At 43.9% G+C, this 19,032-nt stretch overlaps 1 protein-coding gene across 3 annotated transcripts in view; it reads left to right on the top strand.

Moving 5' to 3' along the window:
* The first annotated feature begins 1,339 nt into the window (after positions 1-1,339).
* LOC147897177 (RNA-processing, Lsm domain-containing protein) overlaps positions 1,340-19,032 on the top strand; it is a 30,932-nt gene continuing 13,239 nt past the window's right edge. For 2 of the 3 annotated variants that reach the window (XM_087381568.1, XM_087381570.1), the window contains exons 1-4: positions 1,340-1,608; positions 14,078-14,236; positions 14,377-14,457; positions 14,977-15,100. In XM_087381568.1, coding sequence (XP_087237694.1) covers positions 1,481-1,608; positions 14,078-14,236; positions 14,377-14,457; positions 14,977-15,100 — 492 coding nt within the window. In that variant the 5' untranslated portion in view covers positions 1,340-1,480. The remainder of the gene's footprint in view (positions 1,609-14,077; positions 14,237-14,376; positions 14,458-14,976; positions 15,101-19,032) is intronic. The other variant, XM_087381569.1, reaches the window with a different exon arrangement.

Here is a 19,032-nt window from a genome sequence, read left to right as displayed (position 1 = left end):
TTGCACATATTCTGTCTTTCATTGGATATCTCTATACACTTGAAATACTTTGTGTAGCTTTGGACCTAGCCTTAAATCATCCATGTAACTCTCTAGCTCCTTATGCTTAGCCTCCTCTTGCTTTGAGCATCTCACATCTAGAATTCTCTCAACAAAGCGCATCCAGTGCTTTGTTGCCCACTCTTGTTTTGGATGCTAATAGAGTCAATTCCTTTACTTGCGCCTCATTACCTTAAACCTCATTCCAACTTGTGGATATCCACACCAAAGAGCTTAATTACCTATTTATCAAGTTTAAGAATCTTAATTGCACTAGAGACAATAATTTTGTCAATGCATTCCACTCCTTCTAGCCAATGCGTGGTGATATTTGGAGGTCCAAGTGTGAAGATGTTCCAACTAGGGTAGGACAGAAACTTTAAACCAGCCAACGTAGGATTCAATGGGAGCATTTTCCACACGAGGTAGGAGCGTCTGAACATGCCCCTATCACCATAGGTGCTAGTGTTAATGGTTACGAGGGAGTATTAGGTTGGCATGGGAGTCCTTGCCTTGAAGAGAGGGCAACAATTTGTAGACATGAGAGGAGAACATTTACTTGTCAGCTAAGTTCGTGGAAATGCTTGGCTAGCCTGTGTGCCAAGCTAGTGAGGCCACCTAGATGGAGCTACTACAATTGCAAAATCTTCGCATTTTGAGTTAAAGGATTCGTGATGGCGGCATGTCCCCATGCACCATAATGGCATCTTGGTCCTTAAGAGGCCTCTTACATGTGTTACGTAGGATATAAGAGCAGGTCATGGAAGTGTAGAACACTTGAAAAATCTCTCTCCAAGCTGGTCCTCATAAGGAACCTGCCACTTGCTTTGTGATGACAGAGATTTATGCTCGGTGGACTGGGGCAACCGAAGTATTCAGTTGTGCTCATCTCGCTCCAAATATAAGTAGTTTAGTTGAGCAGACACATGTTGACAATCCATGTCAAAAAGGAACCCCATGGCAAGGGCAACCACTCTCCTCGTGCGCGGCTCACTCAAATTTAAAATTTTGTAAACAGCAAGAATCAAACCGTTGCCAATTCGATGTGTCTGCCCCAGTGTGTAACGACACACCGCCCATGGTGTGGGAGGTGTGTACTTGAGTTGGGGAAGGGCAGTGGGCGGTGAGAATGCGCCCTCGCCCAAGTGAGAACCCTGCTCTAGCCAGTTTGCCAAACAAGAGGAACCGTTCTTAAGGGACACTCTGGCCGGAAGGATGGCCGGCGAGAAGCCGGGGAAAATTTGCCGGTCATCTCTTCCGGCGAAGGGACCCCTTCTCAAAAACACAACAAAAAAGCCTGTTCTCTGTTTCTTCTCTCTTTCTCTTTCTCTCTCTCAGAGCCCTGGCTATGGCGATGTAAGCTCCATTGATCTCTCTTCACGCTTTTTTGGGCCTCCGTGGCTTTCCCTCTCCTCCCCATGGCCCTTTAAGTTCTCCCACCATGGAGTCTCCTGCTCACAGCGGAGAATTCGTCGTCGGCTGCCGCCTCGCCATCAAAACCACCCTGGGAGACGAATTCGAGGGTCAGGTCCTGACTTTCGATAAGGCCTCCAACGTTGTCGTTCTTCATATCCTTGCCGCGCTCTCGATCTCTTCTTTGCTCTCTTGCTTAATTGTTCGTCTTTAAGGTCTCTTGTACCCGTGCTGTATCTTTCAAAAGCACAGCTGGGATCGTACATTTTCCATCCTGGGAGTTTAAATACAAAACTCTTGTTTTGCTCGAGGCTGCGCATTTTTGGTTCATGTGATGATCCTATGATCGCAAGATTGACCATGTGTAGGACTATAATTTGCAAGTTCAAAATTTTCGAGGCCTCGATTGCCTTTGATTGGCGAGACCTAACAGTTGGCAATCTCGCCATTCCCATTGTCAAATTGCTTTTGAGATGACCTTCCCGCTACACAAGTCGCGTACTGTTTTACATTTGGAATCAACGCGGGTTTCACCTGCATTATTTTAGATCAGACGCATCGAATCCTTTCATTAATTTAATTCCAATCTCTGTGGCATACTATGGTCAGAGTCAAAACCGATTTTTTGCAACTAAAAGTCGGCATCGCTGAAATAAGACGGCGTATATGCGTATCTGGTGTCATCTGTGTAAACATGCACTCTCCTGGGGCGTTAGTGAAGCTTTCCCTTTTGTGGTTGACTGTCGTGACGTTAAACGCAGGACGTTTAGTTTAAGTTTGTTTTACAATCCTAGATCAAGTGCTCTTTACATCTTGTAGACTGAGATCCCAAAATATGGTTCTGTGTTTAGCAGTAAATGTAGTGCTGCTTTCAATGCTGAGCTCGTTCCAAAAAGCAAGATGATCCTAGCACACATTAGGGTTAGACAACTGTTACGCCATTCTTCTTGACGCTGTGTGTAAGATTGAGCAATGCAGCTAAAGGAACGCTCGAACGTTGCCAAATTAGGGCTACACATGAAATTTTTAACTTACTTCCTTCTGGTTGGTAGATAGATTATTATATCCACGTTTGACGGCAAAATTGCAACCCAGCCCTTGGCCTTGCATAACAAGTCCTCAAACCTTTGGACAGCTAAATTCTCGGTCCTTTTCTAGAAGAAGAGTTTAGCTGTGCAAGCAGGAAGATGCGAGGCCATTTTAAGTGCGTGTTTGTCCTTCAAGCAGTCCTCCCTAGCAGGGCCTAAAGTGGAATGTCTACCTGTCTCAAATAGCACAGAATCACTGGTAGTCTACTACTCATGTGAGTTTCACGGTGCCTTGGGAGACGTTCTGGATTTTCGTTTGTGGTAGAGAGACACACTTCAGAGAGTTCTAGATTAAAGAGTCTTTAGATGGGCCAGCTTGTGATTTGGGCTGAACAGATAAGTAACATTCTGACTATTGGTCTCTTGGGCCCATTACATATTGTATTGGCAGAGGCCTTTGTGCTGTCTACGAGGTACAGGGGGAGGCTGACAGAAGACATGCATGAATGGAAGGCAAGGGCAGAAGCATTCTATGTTCTAATCCATTTTGTTTGGTGCATCTTGTCTAGGCTAAAGTAGAAGGATCATCTTCCTTAGGGATGAATGCTCATCTTGGGTGTCTTTTCCAAATGGCTGCCTGCCTCTCTTGGGCACATTACATACTTTATTGGCAGAGAGGCCTTTGTGCTGTCTGCGAGGTACAGGGGAGGCTGACAGAAGCCATGAACGGAAGGGTGAGAGGAGATTGAAAGGCAAGGGGAGAAGCCACTCTATGTTCTAATCCATGTTGTTTGGCTCATCGTGTCTACACTTGGAGGCAAAGCTGAATCATCTTCCTTGAGGGCTGAATGCTCATTGTGGGTGTCTTTTACAAATGGCTGGCTGCGCCCAATATGGGCTGGATTCCCCTCCAAGTCGCCAAACCTGTGGGACTGGCTCAATTGCCTTCAATGCTCTCTTCGCTGCTGAGATGGCCAGAAGCTGTGCCTATATGATATTCATCTGCTGATGCTGGTGTGGCGTGCACGTGTGGCAGTCCCATGCTGTCCTTTTGCTTCATGTTCTGCTGACTAGCTGACTACACAGCATGTAGGGCTGCTGCCTGTCCCTATGGCTGCTTATGTGGCAGTCTAAGTGTCCCATGCTACTGGCATGGGCTGGACCTGCTTGCATTGCAGGTCTGCTGTGTATATTGCGTGCTTGTGTGGCTTGTATGGGAGCTATATGTTGCCACATGCAATCGCCTGTCCCTATGGCTGCTTATGTGGCAGTCTGAGTGTCCCATGCTACTGGCATAGGCTGGACCTGCTTGTATTGCAGGTCTGCTGTGTATATTGCGTGCTTGTGTGGCTTGTATGGGAGCTATATGCTGCCACATGCAACCACCTTGGTTTGTGTTGCTGTCCTGGTGTTTGTGGCCAGATTTGGCTAACCTTGTCCTACCCTAGGCTATACTCTCTCGGTCATGTGAATAGAGCTCAGAATCGGAGTTTGTGCCCTATCTTAAATAGTGATAATTCTTTCTATCTTAAATGGTGTGTTGCCCTATCAGCTAGATTTGATGCTTGTCGGGGAGAGGCTAAAATGAAAATGTTTAGACTTCACAAGCAGTTGTAGCTTGATTGAAGAGATTTTGGACTACCTTTTGATTAGCCTTCTCCTTTAGTGCTAGCCTTCGTCATGGCTGAGTCCCCTTCACCTCCGGAGTGCCGACAGAAACTTAGTACGAAGACTTTGCATAAATGGATGCTCAAGTATGTGTGGGGGTGTGGATTTGTTCGTGACACACAGTCTGACATGCATCATCAGAAAACCCTCTTTGAGAGTATAGTGCTCATGCCTGTGTCCATCGACCAATTGATCATAAATCCTTGCAAATCAGCATCATTGGCATATTGATCCTTCATGACATCAAGCTCATCATGATATGCAATGGTTACTGCCGAAACTTGCAGCATAACAGACACTGCATCTGGGGTGGGCTTTCGTGAGAGTGTATCTGCAACAACATTCTTCTTCCCAGGCACATGCACAATCTGAAAATGAAACATAGAATGAAAATTTGCCCACCTCATATGCTTCTTAGACAACTTCCTCCAAGTGAGAAAGTACTGTTGGGACTGGTGATCAGTCTGAACATGAAAATCAGCACCCAAAAGATAATGTTTCCAGGTCGAAAGAGCATGTATGACAGCCAACATCTCTCTCATAGATGCCAAAATTCATTTCAGCATCCTGGAGCACTCTATTCTGGTATGCCACTGCCACATTATTCATAGTGGGTGTATATAGAATGTGAGCTAAATGAATTTAAAAATGAATTATTTGGTTGTGGAGGTGTAGTAAACGTAGACAATCCCCAAGGCATGCGTTATTGTAGTAGATGCTAGATTGAGGACAAAGTATCTGTCATCAAGGACATACGATCTTGTGAAATCAAATTACTTGGAATGGAAAAGAATCGGTCCATTACTTAGAACGAGTGGATAATAGTTTTAAAGGCCCAACTAGTTTCCTTGTATATAAGCTAGGTGCTTTCAAGAACTGGGTAAAGGGTTGCTTCATGCCAATGAAACTTGAAATCTTACAAGTGAGTTCATACAATGATGAAGCTGTGCGCAAAGTGATGGATGAACCTCTTGTGACATCCATGGATGATTTCACTTTGTGAAGGTTTGTTAACTGCAGACATTTCAAAACAGCTTTAAACTTATTTGGGTTTATCTTAACCCAATATGCCATCTAAACATGCCCTCTCCTAAGAAGAACTCACCCTTATATAATACTGATTTTCCTCAAGCAATTATTTTGTTCATCTTTGCGAAAAGTAATATTTTCATTGAGAAGGGTTCATAAATTTTGGCTCGTCATTTGATTAATGATCACAGGAGCATTGAGGCCTGAAGGATGTATTGGTATGAGAGCTTGGACTAGGGACGCATTGACAATGTGTGAGTCATGGCCTGCTGGTATTGCGATAATTCTTTCTATCTTAAATGGTGCGTTGCCCTATCAGCTAGATTTAGATTTAGATGCTCGTTTGGGAGAGACTAAAATGAAATCGTTTAGACTTCACAAGTAGTTGTAGCTTGAATGAAGAGATTTGGACTACTTTTTGATTAGCCTTCTCCTTTAGTGCTAGCCTTCGTCATGGCTGAGTTTGCCCTTCACCTCCGGAGTGCCGACAGAAACTCAGTACGAAGACTTTGTATAAATGGATGTTCAAGTATGTGTGTTGGGGTAAAGGCACATTGCCACCCCTTTATTAAAGATAGGACACCTATGACTGTCTTAAGACAGTCATAGGGTAAAACCTAATTATAATAAAACTAATGAGTTTGTGGTGTGGCTCATCACTTCACGCCCGCACACTTGAGTCTTCTCTCTCTCACACTCTCTCCCTCTTGCTCTTCTTTCCCCTTCTGGCCCTTCAACTGGTATCAGAGCCAACCTCTCCTACCCTCCTTCTCCACTCCCTACCCTAGCCTACCCACCCCCTCGACTTCTACCTAGCCTCTGCAAGGGCAGCAGCGCTGCAGCGAGGCAGCGGGGCTGTAGCGAGGCAGAGCGGGCAGCAGGAGCAGGGCGGCAGCGTCGCGGCAGCAGCGCGGGCTGCAGCAGGCAGCGCGGGGGGGGCGCAGCAGCGCGCCATTTCGCAGGCGGGCAGCAGGGCGTGCAGCAGGCGCACGCGCCATTTCGCGCCGTACATCTGTACACGCCGTACAACAGTCCGGACGTCGGCCGTACATCCGTACGGACAGCCCTCTGCCGTACAATACGGACTACCGTACGGACGCTGACAGGGAACTGAGCAGGGAGCTGCTTCCGATTTTTTTTTTGCGTCAGGGAGGTGCATTTTTTTTGGGATTTGAGTCAGAGGAGTACATTTCTCCTTGGATCTGTACTTTGCACAGGTACACAGGCACGAAAGTACAGCAGGTACACCTTTTTGTTTGGGGAAGAAAGAGAAGGAGAAAGAGCACTCTGCTCTTCATTCAGGATCATCTTTTCAGTTCTAAAAACTGTGTTTTTTCTTGAAAGTACAGCAAGTACCTTCATTTCCCTCGTGCTTGAGGTGACCAGAACCACAGTGTGTGGTTGATTGCACAGTTATTTTGTTCTGGGAAGGTAATGCCTTGATTTTGCAAGAGGACATATGCTTTTACTGGGTTTGAATCTCAGTTTACGAGTGGGCAGATCATAGGGCTTTTGCCCAGCAGTTGATGCTTTGTATGCCTTGAGGCAGTGTGGTGCCAGAGAGCACACATTTGTCTCGATTTCCGCAGTGTCGAGGTGACATTTTCTTGCAGGTCACATTTCTTGTGCAACACTCAGAGAACCTCAGTTGAGCCACGCTTGGCCAGGGCGCATCGAGTTTACTCGGTCCCTAACTGTCCATCGTTGACAGTGCTCAAAAGGTTCCTCATTGAGTGTTTGTACGTTGGGATCTGTGTATGTCATTTCTACACAGGACAGTATTTGCATTACACTGTTAGTTGATTTTGTCAGAGAGATTTACATTTTGTATGCTACCTCAGTGTTGAGGTGTTCTTCACTTGGTTCAGGTGTCAGATCAAAGGGCTTTTGCTCAGATTTTGCTTGAGAGCACTTGGTTTACTGTCAGAGATCTTCAGATGCCTTTTATCCCCTTGGCAGAAGGGTGATTGCTTGGGATTTGTCCCATTTTTCTGTTGCAGGTTTGTGACAGGCTGAAGTGTCTGATTTTTTTTTGGTGAACAAAACAGTGTATGCCAAGTGGTTTATGCATATTAACTCAGTGCAATACCTCATCTGAGGTGGGAGAAGTGATCAGTACAGCCAGTACAGCAGTGTTTACAGCAGTGTTTTGTGTTTTGTCACCTGATGATGCACTGTTAAAGCACTTGTGGAACAGCTGCAGCATTCTGGATTTACTGTTTATGCCTATTTGAGCACGGTACAGTGTGTCAGAAGGTACAGTGATTGCAGGGACATTTACTGTTTTGCTGCAGATTCTTTTGACAGTAAAAACAGCACTATTCTGAGTGCTTCTGGCTCTTGATAGAGCAGTTTTTTTAGAAATCAGAATTTTTATTCAGTCTTTTTTACTTCCAGGGAGTCAGATACTTTCCTTATCTGATATGGCATCAGGGGGAAGTGAATCTTCAATTCTGAACATAAAGAAACTGGAAGGAGCACACAATTATGCATTATGGGCAGAACAGTGCTTGAATGTACTTCTGCTAAAGAAGATTTCTAAGCCCATAAGGGTGAAGGGTGTCAAGCCATCTGACATGGCAGCTGATGACTGGGAAGAGCTTGATTTGTCCGCAAGGGCAGCTATCATGCTCACTATTTCTGATACTCTTGTGTTCAATGTTCAGGCTGAAAAGACCTCTTATGGCCTATGGCAGAGGCTAGAAGAGTTGTATGCCCAAAAGAGCTCAGCCAGTAAGGTTTATTGGTTGAAGAAGCTGGTTGATCTTCGCATGAAGGAAGGTACAGCTATGACCTCACACTTGAGTGAGTTCAATGCCATCTTTACACAGCTTATTGCACAGGGATTGAACCTTGATGAGGAGTTCAAGGCTACTTTCTTGCTGTGTACCCTCCCTGAGAGTTGGGACACTTTCAAGACCACCCTGTCAAATTCGAATGTCACTCTTATGTATGCTGATGTAGAGAGCTCTCTCCTTATGGAGGAGATGAGCAGGAAGAATAATGCGAGCAGCAAGTCTTCAAATGCCTTGCAGGTACAGGATAGAGGCAGGACTCAGCAGAAGGGGAGATCTACTAGTAAGTCCAAATCCCGCAGTCAGTCCCGTGGCAAAAAGGATATTGAATGCTTTTATTGTGGCAAGAAGGGACATGTGAAGTCTAAGTGCTTCAAGTTCATACGGGATCAAAAAGCCAAGAAGGCTGAAACAAAGGATGCAGACAATGGAAGCAAAGGCAAAGGCAAGGCCAAGGCAGATGACTTGGATGCAGTGAATGTTGCAGCAGAGGACAGTGACAGTGACATACATGATGTTTTATGCTCTTGTGCTGTAATAGCACATGCTTTGGTTATTGATGGCCATGACATGCACACCTGGCTCTTGGACTCAGGTGCTTCTTTTCATGTTACTCCTCATAGGGAGTGGTTTACTTCCTACACAGGTACTTATGGAGTTGTTCATCTTGGGAACAACTATGCATGTCAGATTGCAGGGATTGGCAGTATACAGATAGTATTCCCTGATGGACGCATATTTATGCTTGATGGTGTCCGCCATGTGCCGCAAATCAAGAAAAATCTGATTAGCACTGGCTTATTGGATGACAGTGGTTACCACACCACATTTGGGGATTCCAAATGGGTGATTACTGATGGCCAGGTTGTAGTGGCTGAGGGTTTTAAGAGTGATACCTTGTACCCTCTTTATGTTTCCAGTGTGGATAATCATGTTGTTGCCATAACCAAGCTGCCAAAGGTTTCATTGTGGCATAGTCGGTTGGGACACATGTTTGTTAAAGGAATGCAAGAACTGTCACGTTTGGGTTATCTGCCATCTCTTTCTTTTTCAGATTTGCCTACTTGTGATCATTGCATATTTGGCAAGCATTCTATGACTCCTCATAAGAGGAGAACTCCCCAGAATAGAGCACCGCTTGATCTAGTGCACACTGATTTGTGTGAGATGCCACAGTTATCACTAGGGGGTGCAAAATATTTTATTACTTTCATTGATGATGCCACACGCAAAGTGTGGGTCTATTTCTTGAAGCATAAGGGCGATGCCTTAGATGCTTTCAAGAAGTTTGTCGCTCAGGTTGAGAATCGGACAGGTCGTAGGCTGAAATGCCTCAGATCCGATAATGGGGGTGAGTATGTGTCACATGCTTTTGTGCAGTTTTGCCAAGCTAAGGGCATCAAACAGGAACTCACAGCCCCTCATAATGCATCTCAAAATGGTGCAAGTGAGCGGATGAATCGAACTATTCAGGAGGAGAAGGTTCGATGTATGTTGTCTTATGCTGCATTACCCCATGGCTTTTGGGCAGAAGCCGTGCAAACAGCAGTTCACATTATTAACAGGTCGCCAAACAAGGCTTTGGAGTTGAAAGTGCCAGAGGAGGTGTGGTCTGGCAAGCCACCTTCATATAAGCACTTACGTGTATTTGGCTGCGAGTGCTTTGCTCATGTACGCAAAGAACTGCGCACTAAACTGGATCCAAAGTCTATCAGATGCATCTTTATGGGTTATGGTGACGAAGGTGAAATGGGGTACAGGTTATGGGATCCCGTTAAACGGAAGATTATACGCAGCAATGATGTCATCTTTAAAGAGGATAGTGTACACAAGGAACCCGTGCAACCTGTGGAATACAGGAGGGTTATTTATGATGATGTTGGACAGCAAAGAATGCCCATTTATATGCAGCAGCAGGCTGCTGCAGATAACCCTGTTCAAGAGGGTATACAGGCTGAAAATCAGCCAGATAATTTTGCCAATGATGCACCACTGGATATGCCAGCAGATGGGGCTGCAGAACAGCCAGATATGGTGGTACAGCCACCCGTCATGCATGACGAACAGGCTGGACAGCAGCCTAATCCGGAACATTTTGTTAGAAGGAGCACCCGTGTACAACGGCCTCCTGCCAGGTTTGTTCCAGGAGCCAATAATGTGGCTGATTTTATCATGCTGACAGATTGTGGTGAGCCTTCCAGCTTCAAGGAAGCTATGGGAAGAACAGAGAAAAAGAAGCGGGAGAAAGCCATGCAGTCAGAAATGGACTCCCTACTTCAAAATGATACATGGGACTTGGTGCAGCTACCTGCAGGCAGAAAGGTTTTGCCATGCAAGTGGGTTTACAAAGTCAAAGTGGATTCAAATGCTTTACCGAGGTATAAGGCCAGATTGGTTGCCAAGGAATTTAAGCAGGAGAAGGGCATTGACTTTGATGAGATCTTTTCCCCTGTAGTCAAGATGACTACTTTGAGAGCAGTGTTAGCTCTTGTTGCTCATGACAACATGGATTTATGTCAGATGGATGTGAAGACTGCTTTTCTTCACGGAGATCTCCATGATGAGATCTATACGAGTCAGCCAGAGGGATATGCTGTTAAAGGGAAAGAGCAGCTTGTGTATAAGCTCAAGAGGAGCTTGTATGGACTCAAGCAGGCGCCAAGAGAATGGTACAAGAAGTTTGATGCCTTCATGCAGTCCCAAGGGTATCATAGGTGTGAGACCGATCATTGCTTGTACACCAAACGGGCAAAGGATGGCAGTTTGATGCTACTCATTCTATATGTGGATGACATGCTTATTGCCAATAAATCTCAGCATGAGATTAGTGCTTTGAAGAAACAACTGCATAAGTCTTTTGACATGAAAGACTTGGGTGATGCAAATCATATTCTTGGCATGCGGATTACTCGTGACAGGTCCAAGGGACTTTTGTTTCTGTCACAGAAGGAGTACATTGACAAAGTACTGCAGCGCTTTAAAATGGAGGGGGGGAAGTCTATTAGTACCCCGTTGCCTCCACATTTAAAACTCAGCAGTAAGGACAGCCCCAGATCAGATGATGATAAGGCTGAAATGGCCAAGGTTCCGTATGCATCTGCAGTTGGTTCTTTGATGTATGCCATGGTTGCCACTCGTCCGGATATTGCTTTTGCGGTGGTAGTCATCAGCAGGTATATGGCAAATCCAGGCAAGAGGCATTGGGAAGCAGTGAAAGGTGTCTTGAGGTATCTCAAGGGTACCAAAGACTTGTGCATATGCTATGGTAGGCAGGATGCATTGGTGCATGGTTTTACAGACTCAGACTATGCTAGGGAATGTAGATAACCGGAAGTCTACTACCGGTTATATTTTCACTTTTGCAGGAGGTGCTATATCATGGGTATCTCGGTTGCAGAAATGCGTTGCACTGTCAACTACTGAAGCTGAATATGTTGCAGCCACTGAGGCTTGCAAGGAAGCAATATGGCTTACTCGGCTGGTGGGAGATTTGGGCATTACAGGAGATATGCCAGTTTTGCATTGTGATAGTCTGAGTGCTATCATGTTGGCAAAGAATCCGGTCTTTCATCAAAAGACCAAGCACATAGATGTGAAATATCATTTCATCAGGGAGGTACTGGAAGACAAGCGACTTGAGCTTGTGAAGGTGCATACTGATGATAATCCTGCAGATTTGCTCACTAAGAGCTTGCCTACAGAGCGGTTTGCACATTGCCGCCACATCATGGGATTAGGATAAGACCATTCTTATTTTATGGTCTTGTATACAGTAACTGTATATTGCTGTAATTTTTATTCTTTTCTCCCCTTTAGGCACATTGGCCTTTAGGTGGGAGGTTGTTGGGGTAAAGGCACATTGCCACCCCTTTATTAAAGATAGGACACCTATGATTGTCTTAAGACAGTCATAGGGTAAAACCTAATCCTAATAAAACTAATGAGTTTGTGGTGTGGCTCATCACTTCACACCCGCTTGTGAAGGTGCATACTGATGATAATCCTGCAGATTTGCTCACTAAGAGCTTGCCTACAGAGCGGTTTGCACATTGCCGCCACATCATGGGATTAGGATAAGACCATTCTTATTTTATGGTCTTTTATACAGTAACTGTATATTGCTGTAATTTTTATTCTTTTCTCCCCTTTAGGCACATTGGCCTTTAGGTGGGAGGTTGTTGGGGTAAAGGCACATTGCCACCCCTTTATTAAAGATAGGACACCTATGACTGTCTTAAGACAGTCATAGGGTAAAACCTAATCCTAATAAAACTAATGAGTTTGTGGTGTGGCTCATCACTTCACACCTGCACACTTGAGTCTTCTCTCTCTCACACTCTCTCCCTCTTGCTCTTCTTCCCCCTTCTGGCCCTTCAATGTGTGGGTGTGTGGATTTGTATGTGTGAGAGCATACTTTTATACTATGGTCTACACCCACTGTTGGGCGCTGATGACGTCAATGGGGATGTCATAGTAGCTAGTCCTTGCTATGTGTGATGGAGTTTATGGTTTTCAATCTTATGAGTGACTCTCGTGAGATTGAAACTGCACTATGTTGTGTTTTTAGAGGATGAGTTTGGGAATGTTCCTGGATTCATCTAGGTATATGTGTGAGTCATGGCCTTGACAGTAAGTATGGTTATCATTGTTGAGCAAGAGAGTGAGGATATTACCCCCAACGTGAAAGGACTTCTATGAATTTAAGAGTTCATATATTAGGACTACTTAGGTAAGACAAGTTGGAAGCATTTAGCTATATTTTGCCGAGGGTGATGTATGGGAAAGAAAGTTGCCAGAGATGCAATGACAACACGTGGATAGTGGGCCCGACCTTAGGCATTGCAAGTGTTGTCAAGGCCTCTCACGTTGAGTGCCATTTGTAGTGTGGGGCTTACGAGGCCAAGCGAAGACCAAGTCTCAACCTTTAGGCAGGGGTGGTGTTTTCCCATGAGTTACTATCTTAGACTTTTGTTTGATGTAGGATGCTATAGATACTTCTAACCTAACTGGACGCACGAATTATTATCAAGAGGGATAAAAAAATGCTAGAGGCTTAGTGACGCTATTTTGGAATTCCGCCTTGCATTTTTTAAAATGCGAGTTATTGCTGACTTTCAAAAAATTATTTTTTGTTTGCATTTTCAACATTGCGTGAATGTCATGCTCTAAAAATTGTAACTGGTATCAGGTTTATTGGATATATGCCAAGATTTGGAAACTCTTTATCTCAGCATAGGTTATTCATAGCCTTGTGCGATTGCTGTCGCAGCCATCATCTAACTTAGTTTTCTTTAGCACACTGAGATGTGGATGTATTTGTGAATGTGTGTTTGTGTCTGTGTGTGTGGATCTGCATGGGCTTGTGATCTACAATGCACGTGGTTTGCTCGGCTTCATTATTATGTTACAAAAGATTTGAAAGTCTGTGACTGTTAGCCATTTCATGTTCTTGTCAAGAAAGCAATTAGTACAATTGACTTAGGTGTGAAAGCTGCAACCATTCTTGCAATGATGCAATGAAACTATGGACAATGTCTGGACCTGGCAGAAGAGGGCTTGGAAGAAGTTGCATTTGTAAGAAGATGACTCACTGTGGGCGTTTGAGCTGTTGATTTTGTGATATCAATGGCTCAGTTTAAGCTGTTGATTGTGCGGGTATGCATGACATCAACTGGGGTCTCTCTCAAAAACTGCACTTGTGAACAGTAGCTTGTGCTTTTAATCGTGTCTGCTACCAATCTGATGTTTCCTGTATGCACTCGGCCATTAATAAAGACACTTACAGATTTCAATTTTCTGTCTTGCTGACATTAGTGGCGAAAGTAGATTTCATAATTCATTTTGGTGGCTTATTAGCTTGAATCAATTGGTAGGAACAAGCTCAAAATATAAAGCTTGAATTGCAGTTGCAAGGTTTTCGTAATGTTTCTCTGGGAAAAAAAGTTTTTATTAATGTTCAAAATTGTGTCAAATCAGTTGGCAAGGATGACGAAGCTTTATGGTAGTATAGCAACTCTTCTGCTTAGTTTGAGGCAGATTTCAAGACCGAGTTTAGATGACTGTCAAATATTGCTCTTGTGTAATTCACTTAACGATGTCTCTACAAGAAATTGGACAAACAGGACCACGGCGAAACCTTCGATTCTTAAAGACAAATTTCATCAGAGATTTCACCCTTTTGGGCCAGGCTGAAGACCCACTTGATTTGAAGGATCCATTTATTGACGTAAACAGTTTGACTGCAAGAGAAGAGGCTGCAGTAAGGTGTGCTTCAGATTGCTTACCTTTTTATTTGATACAGAGTAGGGGCCGATGTAGTCCATCTCTGCAGGTTTATCACTACATGAATCTCATCTGGCCTGTTGCACGCTGATGGATGGAATGCATTTTTGTTTATGTGGCAGACAAGCAGAAGCTGAGGCTGAACGAATTGGTGTTGGGGTTACTCAGGAGGCACAAGACATTTTTGATGCTTTGTCCAAAACGTAAGTTCCATTCTTTCTGGCTCAATTATGTGGGGAGTTCATTTTATATCTTGGAGTATTGAAGAGTCTGAGATATTTATGGGAAAATCGGATTAAGGCATAATTTATAAAACACAAAAGTTCAAATCGATAGAACACATGTTATTGAGATCTTTGTTTCAACACACGTGCTCACTGAAGGTGATGCAATATGGTATTGTTGCAGTAGTTAAAACTCACATATGCTGAGTTCTTGTATCTTGCCTGCTGCTTTGTGAAAGGACACATGTTTATGTGGTGAATTCCACTGCTCCTTTTTCCTGGCTTTCTTTGTAGCAGAATTACTGTTCTGTGCTTGGTTTTTTTGAAACCTAATGCTCTGACTACTGATGGATTGTGGGTTGGTAAAGACTATTGATCTCTTTGAGGATAGAAGTTAACATCAGATCACCTTGTTTCTTTTCTGTTATTATTCAATTTTGAAAATTAAAATTGCTTTTGGGGAAAGGTTGCTAACATCAGTCTTGGTGCTGTGATCAGGCTTCCTGTTCGTTGGGATAATGTCGATATTGTTGTCATGAATGAGGTTCGAGTGAGCAGTCCTTACTTTCCAGACAATGTTATAGGAGGACCACCAGCTGCTAATGAGCGAGTCAGGAAAGTGGTGAGTCCTGGCTATAGGTAGCTTAGGGGAAATTTTTATTTTGAATTGTAAGAGTTTGCTTTACATGTTAGACTTTTTTCTTTTTGGCTTTTATTGACGCATGCCAGACAAGTCTTTTCCCTCATATCATCTCAATTGCTGAGCTTGTGATGTCTACTGCCTTTTGAGATATTGAGCATTCAAAGAAAGGTAGTGATGCAAGGAAAAGAAAAAAATTGAAACATGTGAAGGAAATTTGATACTATAGCATGCACAAAATAAGAATACTTGCCTTGGAACTTGATACACAACTGAATTCTGGTCAAAATAAGCACATAAGGTAGGCCATGTTTGTTCATAAGAGCCTGCATGATCTGCATACCTTGTATATTGTATTACACTAAAGTGTGGTGCATGATTGAGTGGTGAGTTGGAAAGCCACTTTAAGGCTAAAGTGGACCATTAAGTTGAGTTTGGTATAAAGACTACTCTTTCATCGTTAATATGAGATACAGTTTGCCTTGCTACGGTGTCGTTTCATCTCAACTTTCTTTATCATCTCTTATAAGGGCTGCTGATCAAAGTAGTACACGCCCAAGTGTTTTGCTGGCTACAAGGTCCATGGGACAGTTAGATTGCATGTAGGGAGATAGACTACTCAAGAATGGGCTAATGAGGTTGGATGTTCCCCTAAGGATTGTGATAGCTTTAGGGACCGCAAGAGTGTTTGGCTGAAGAGTTGTCTCTACAAGCCATCATTTTCTCCCTATCTTCATATAATATTGTGTGTGAGGGGAGTAGAAAAGGCATCGAATGCTCTTTGTGTTGGACAAGCAGGTGCCGCCCCTTCACATGAATCTGGCGGAGATGCAGACCACCTTCCATTGGTCTTGGGAGGAGGAAACAGAACATGATAGAAACAACTGCATTCAAAAGGCCAAACCTCTCATGAAGCTCACATAGTCAGCTAGATAAATCATAAGCAAATACCTGAGTATTGAAGGGGGTCAGTTGCTTGTGTGAGCTCATTGTCTAAGGTACTACATGGCTATCTAGGGAAGGGAATTGCAGTGAAGCGACCACTGTGTTAGAAGAATGGTCACTAACTCAAGTATGAGCCCCCATATGAGGACATTAGGTTAGTAGAACACTGTAGGTAGGTTACCTGGAATTGGAGAGCAGGCTGGTATGCAACGTTTGAAACTGTTTAGAGATGCATGTGGAGCATTACTGGGCAGCAAGGCTGTGTAGGAGCATGGCAGTAGGTCAGTATAGCTCGTTGAAGGCCTATTTATAGGCCTGGCAGTAGGACATCAGCAGGTTGGAGGCAGCAATAGGCCTGGTTGGGGTCAGCAGCAGCTCCAGTCAAGGTCGGCAGTAGATGGTAGGGCTGGCTGCCTAGAAGGTCGGCCAGTTTTTTAATAATAAATAATTTAATTTATTTTAAAAAAAAATTTATTGGGGGGGGGGGTCACACTCATCAGCCACACTGAAGCCGTTCAAAGGCAACGCAGAGTGAGTGTTTGAGCACATAGCTCCCTGTAGATCTGAGCAGTGCAATCATTCTTGATTGCTGTTTTACCCAGAATCCTTACTGGATGTGTCCGCTCTTCTCTACAGTGCAATCATCCTTGATTGCTGTTTTACCCAGCATCTTTGCGGGATATGCTTGCTCCTGATTCTTCTCTGCTTTTCTTTTCTGAGTGAGGTTTCAGCATGTGTGTGTACCTACTTTATGAGAGAGATCAGTGAGAGTTTGAAAACATACTACTGTGGAAGGTTACTCTTCAGTAGACCCTTCAACTACATTGTATCAGAGTGGAAGGTGGTACCCTCTTGATCGCCCCTCAGTAGACCCTGCAGATCATCGATCTGGCCAAGAAGGGCAATGAGGGCCAAGAGGAGGCCACAATGGGCAACACCCAGCCTGCCGAGCACCAGACCGCCACCCAAAAAAGGCCCGCAGGGATCTCATTGTGGCACAACAGAAGGGCAAGGTGCCTTCAACAAGCTGAAGGAAGGTGTCCCTCCAGGAAGGAGGCTCGGTTCCAGTAAGGTGCTGTAAGTTCAGTTTTCTGTTTCAGTGTTGCACTCAGCTCAAAGATTGTCAAGTCTTTCACAGGCACTTGCAAATGGCTTCACACATGCTGTTCCTAATTTTGGAGAAAGTGAGAAATTGGATGGGAGTAACTAAGGTAAATCTATGCAGTCATTTGGTTGCAAAGGAACAGAGGTGAGGCCCAAGGACATGGAAAATCTGACAACAAGAGTTGTAACACCAGCATATCTAGTAGCAGTGAAGATTGGACACTGAGAGATATGAGGCGCTCTCCATGATAATTGGTGCCATTGCAGATGTGATCATAGCCCACATCCGGCTTGCAGATACGATGGCGGAGGCTTGGGAGTTACGGAAGCAACGTTATGAGACAAACAACACATCACACATCCTTTTCCTCCGGAATCAAGTGTCAACTGTGAGGATGGAGGATGAAGGTTGTGAGGGACCGGTTGGCTGCAATTGGTTGGACAACTTAGTTGGTCGTGCTTGTACATGGCTCACTTCCCAAAAGATTCAAGGGGCTCGTCACGACAATGACAAGAAGGCGACGGACTACTTTGATGGCGTTTGAGGAGCTTGGTTCTGTACTACTCCAAAGAAGCAGCCCAAGAGGAGTATGACGCAGATGTGGTGATGAGGCAAGCCCAAGGATGGCATTGACTAAAAAAGAAACTAGTTAGAAGACAGTGGAGACGAGGAATTGGGACCGAAAGTGTTTGTACTGCAACAAGCCAGGCAACATAGCTGAAGATTGCAGAAAAAAGGCAGACTAAAAGAGGAAGGAAGGTGAAAAATCCAAAGAAGAGTCAAATGTTGCAAAAGAGTAGCTCTTTCTAGTCATAGAGCACGGCTCAGCTCATGCATGCAGTGAGGACAGTGATGGCTGGTGTGTGGCATCAAAACACATGTCCAACAATAATTCCAAGTTCTTTTGAAAACCAGATTGGCATTGAAGAGAACATAAGTATAGCTTTGCTATCTAAGTTATTTTTATTATTTATATTTTCCTCTTAGTTTTGTTTCATATCTCTTACAATCTCTCTTCTTCTTTTGTCTCTCATTTATTCTTTTACAAGAAAAATAATCAGTAACATTTGATATATTTTATGTCTTATGAACGTATGTATCACCTTCCCTCATCTTTAGTGCAAGCAACTAATTTACAAGATTTGACAAATTTAGTTGGATTTCCTATTTGATACGAATCCTTTGGTATGGTCCAAGTTGCGGCCTGCTGGTATTGCGATAATTCTTTCTATCTTAAATGGTGCATTGCCCTATCAGCTAGATTTAGATTGATATGCTCGTTTGGGAGAGACTAAAATGAAATTGCTTATTTTTTATTAGCCTTCTCCTTTAGTGCTAGCCTTCATCATGGCTGAGTTTGCCCTTCACCTCCGGAGTGCCGACAGAAACTCAATACGAAGACTTTGTATAAATGGATGCTCAAGTATGTGTGGGTGTGTGGATTTGTATGTGTGAGAGCATACTTCTATACTATGGTCTACACCCACTGTTGGGCGCTGATGACATCAGTGGGGATGTCATAGTAGCTAGTCCTTGCTATGCGTGATGGAGTTTATGGTTTTCAATCTTATGAGTGACTATCGTGAGATTGAAACTGTACTATGTTGTGTTTTTAGAGGATGAGTTTGGGAATGTTCCTGGATTCATCTAGGTATAAGCTTGATTGGCACTTGACCATCTGTAACATGTCGTTGCTTCACTCACGACTTCAAAAATGTATACACTTAATCTTATTTATAATTCCTTTTATTAAATGATGACTACTTGTTTTGTTTTCTTTATCCCATGCTTGTGAGTGAGGTTATCCAAATGGTACCCTTTCGAGGGTAAATTCTCTCTTAAAGAGGGAATTCATATCCTTTTT

Source organism: Dipteris shenzhenensis, chromosome 11 (assembly GCF_047967505.1).
Source record: "Dipteris shenzhenensis isolate YYH24624 ecotype China chromosome 11, Dip_SZ_1.0, whole genome shotgun sequence".
NCBI classification, from domain to species: domain Eukaryota; kingdom Viridiplantae; phylum Streptophyta; class Polypodiopsida; order Gleicheniales; family Dipteridaceae; genus Dipteris; species Dipteris shenzhenensis.
Note: the sequence above shows the minus strand (reverse complement) of the source record. Positions and strands in the feature narration are given on the sequence as shown.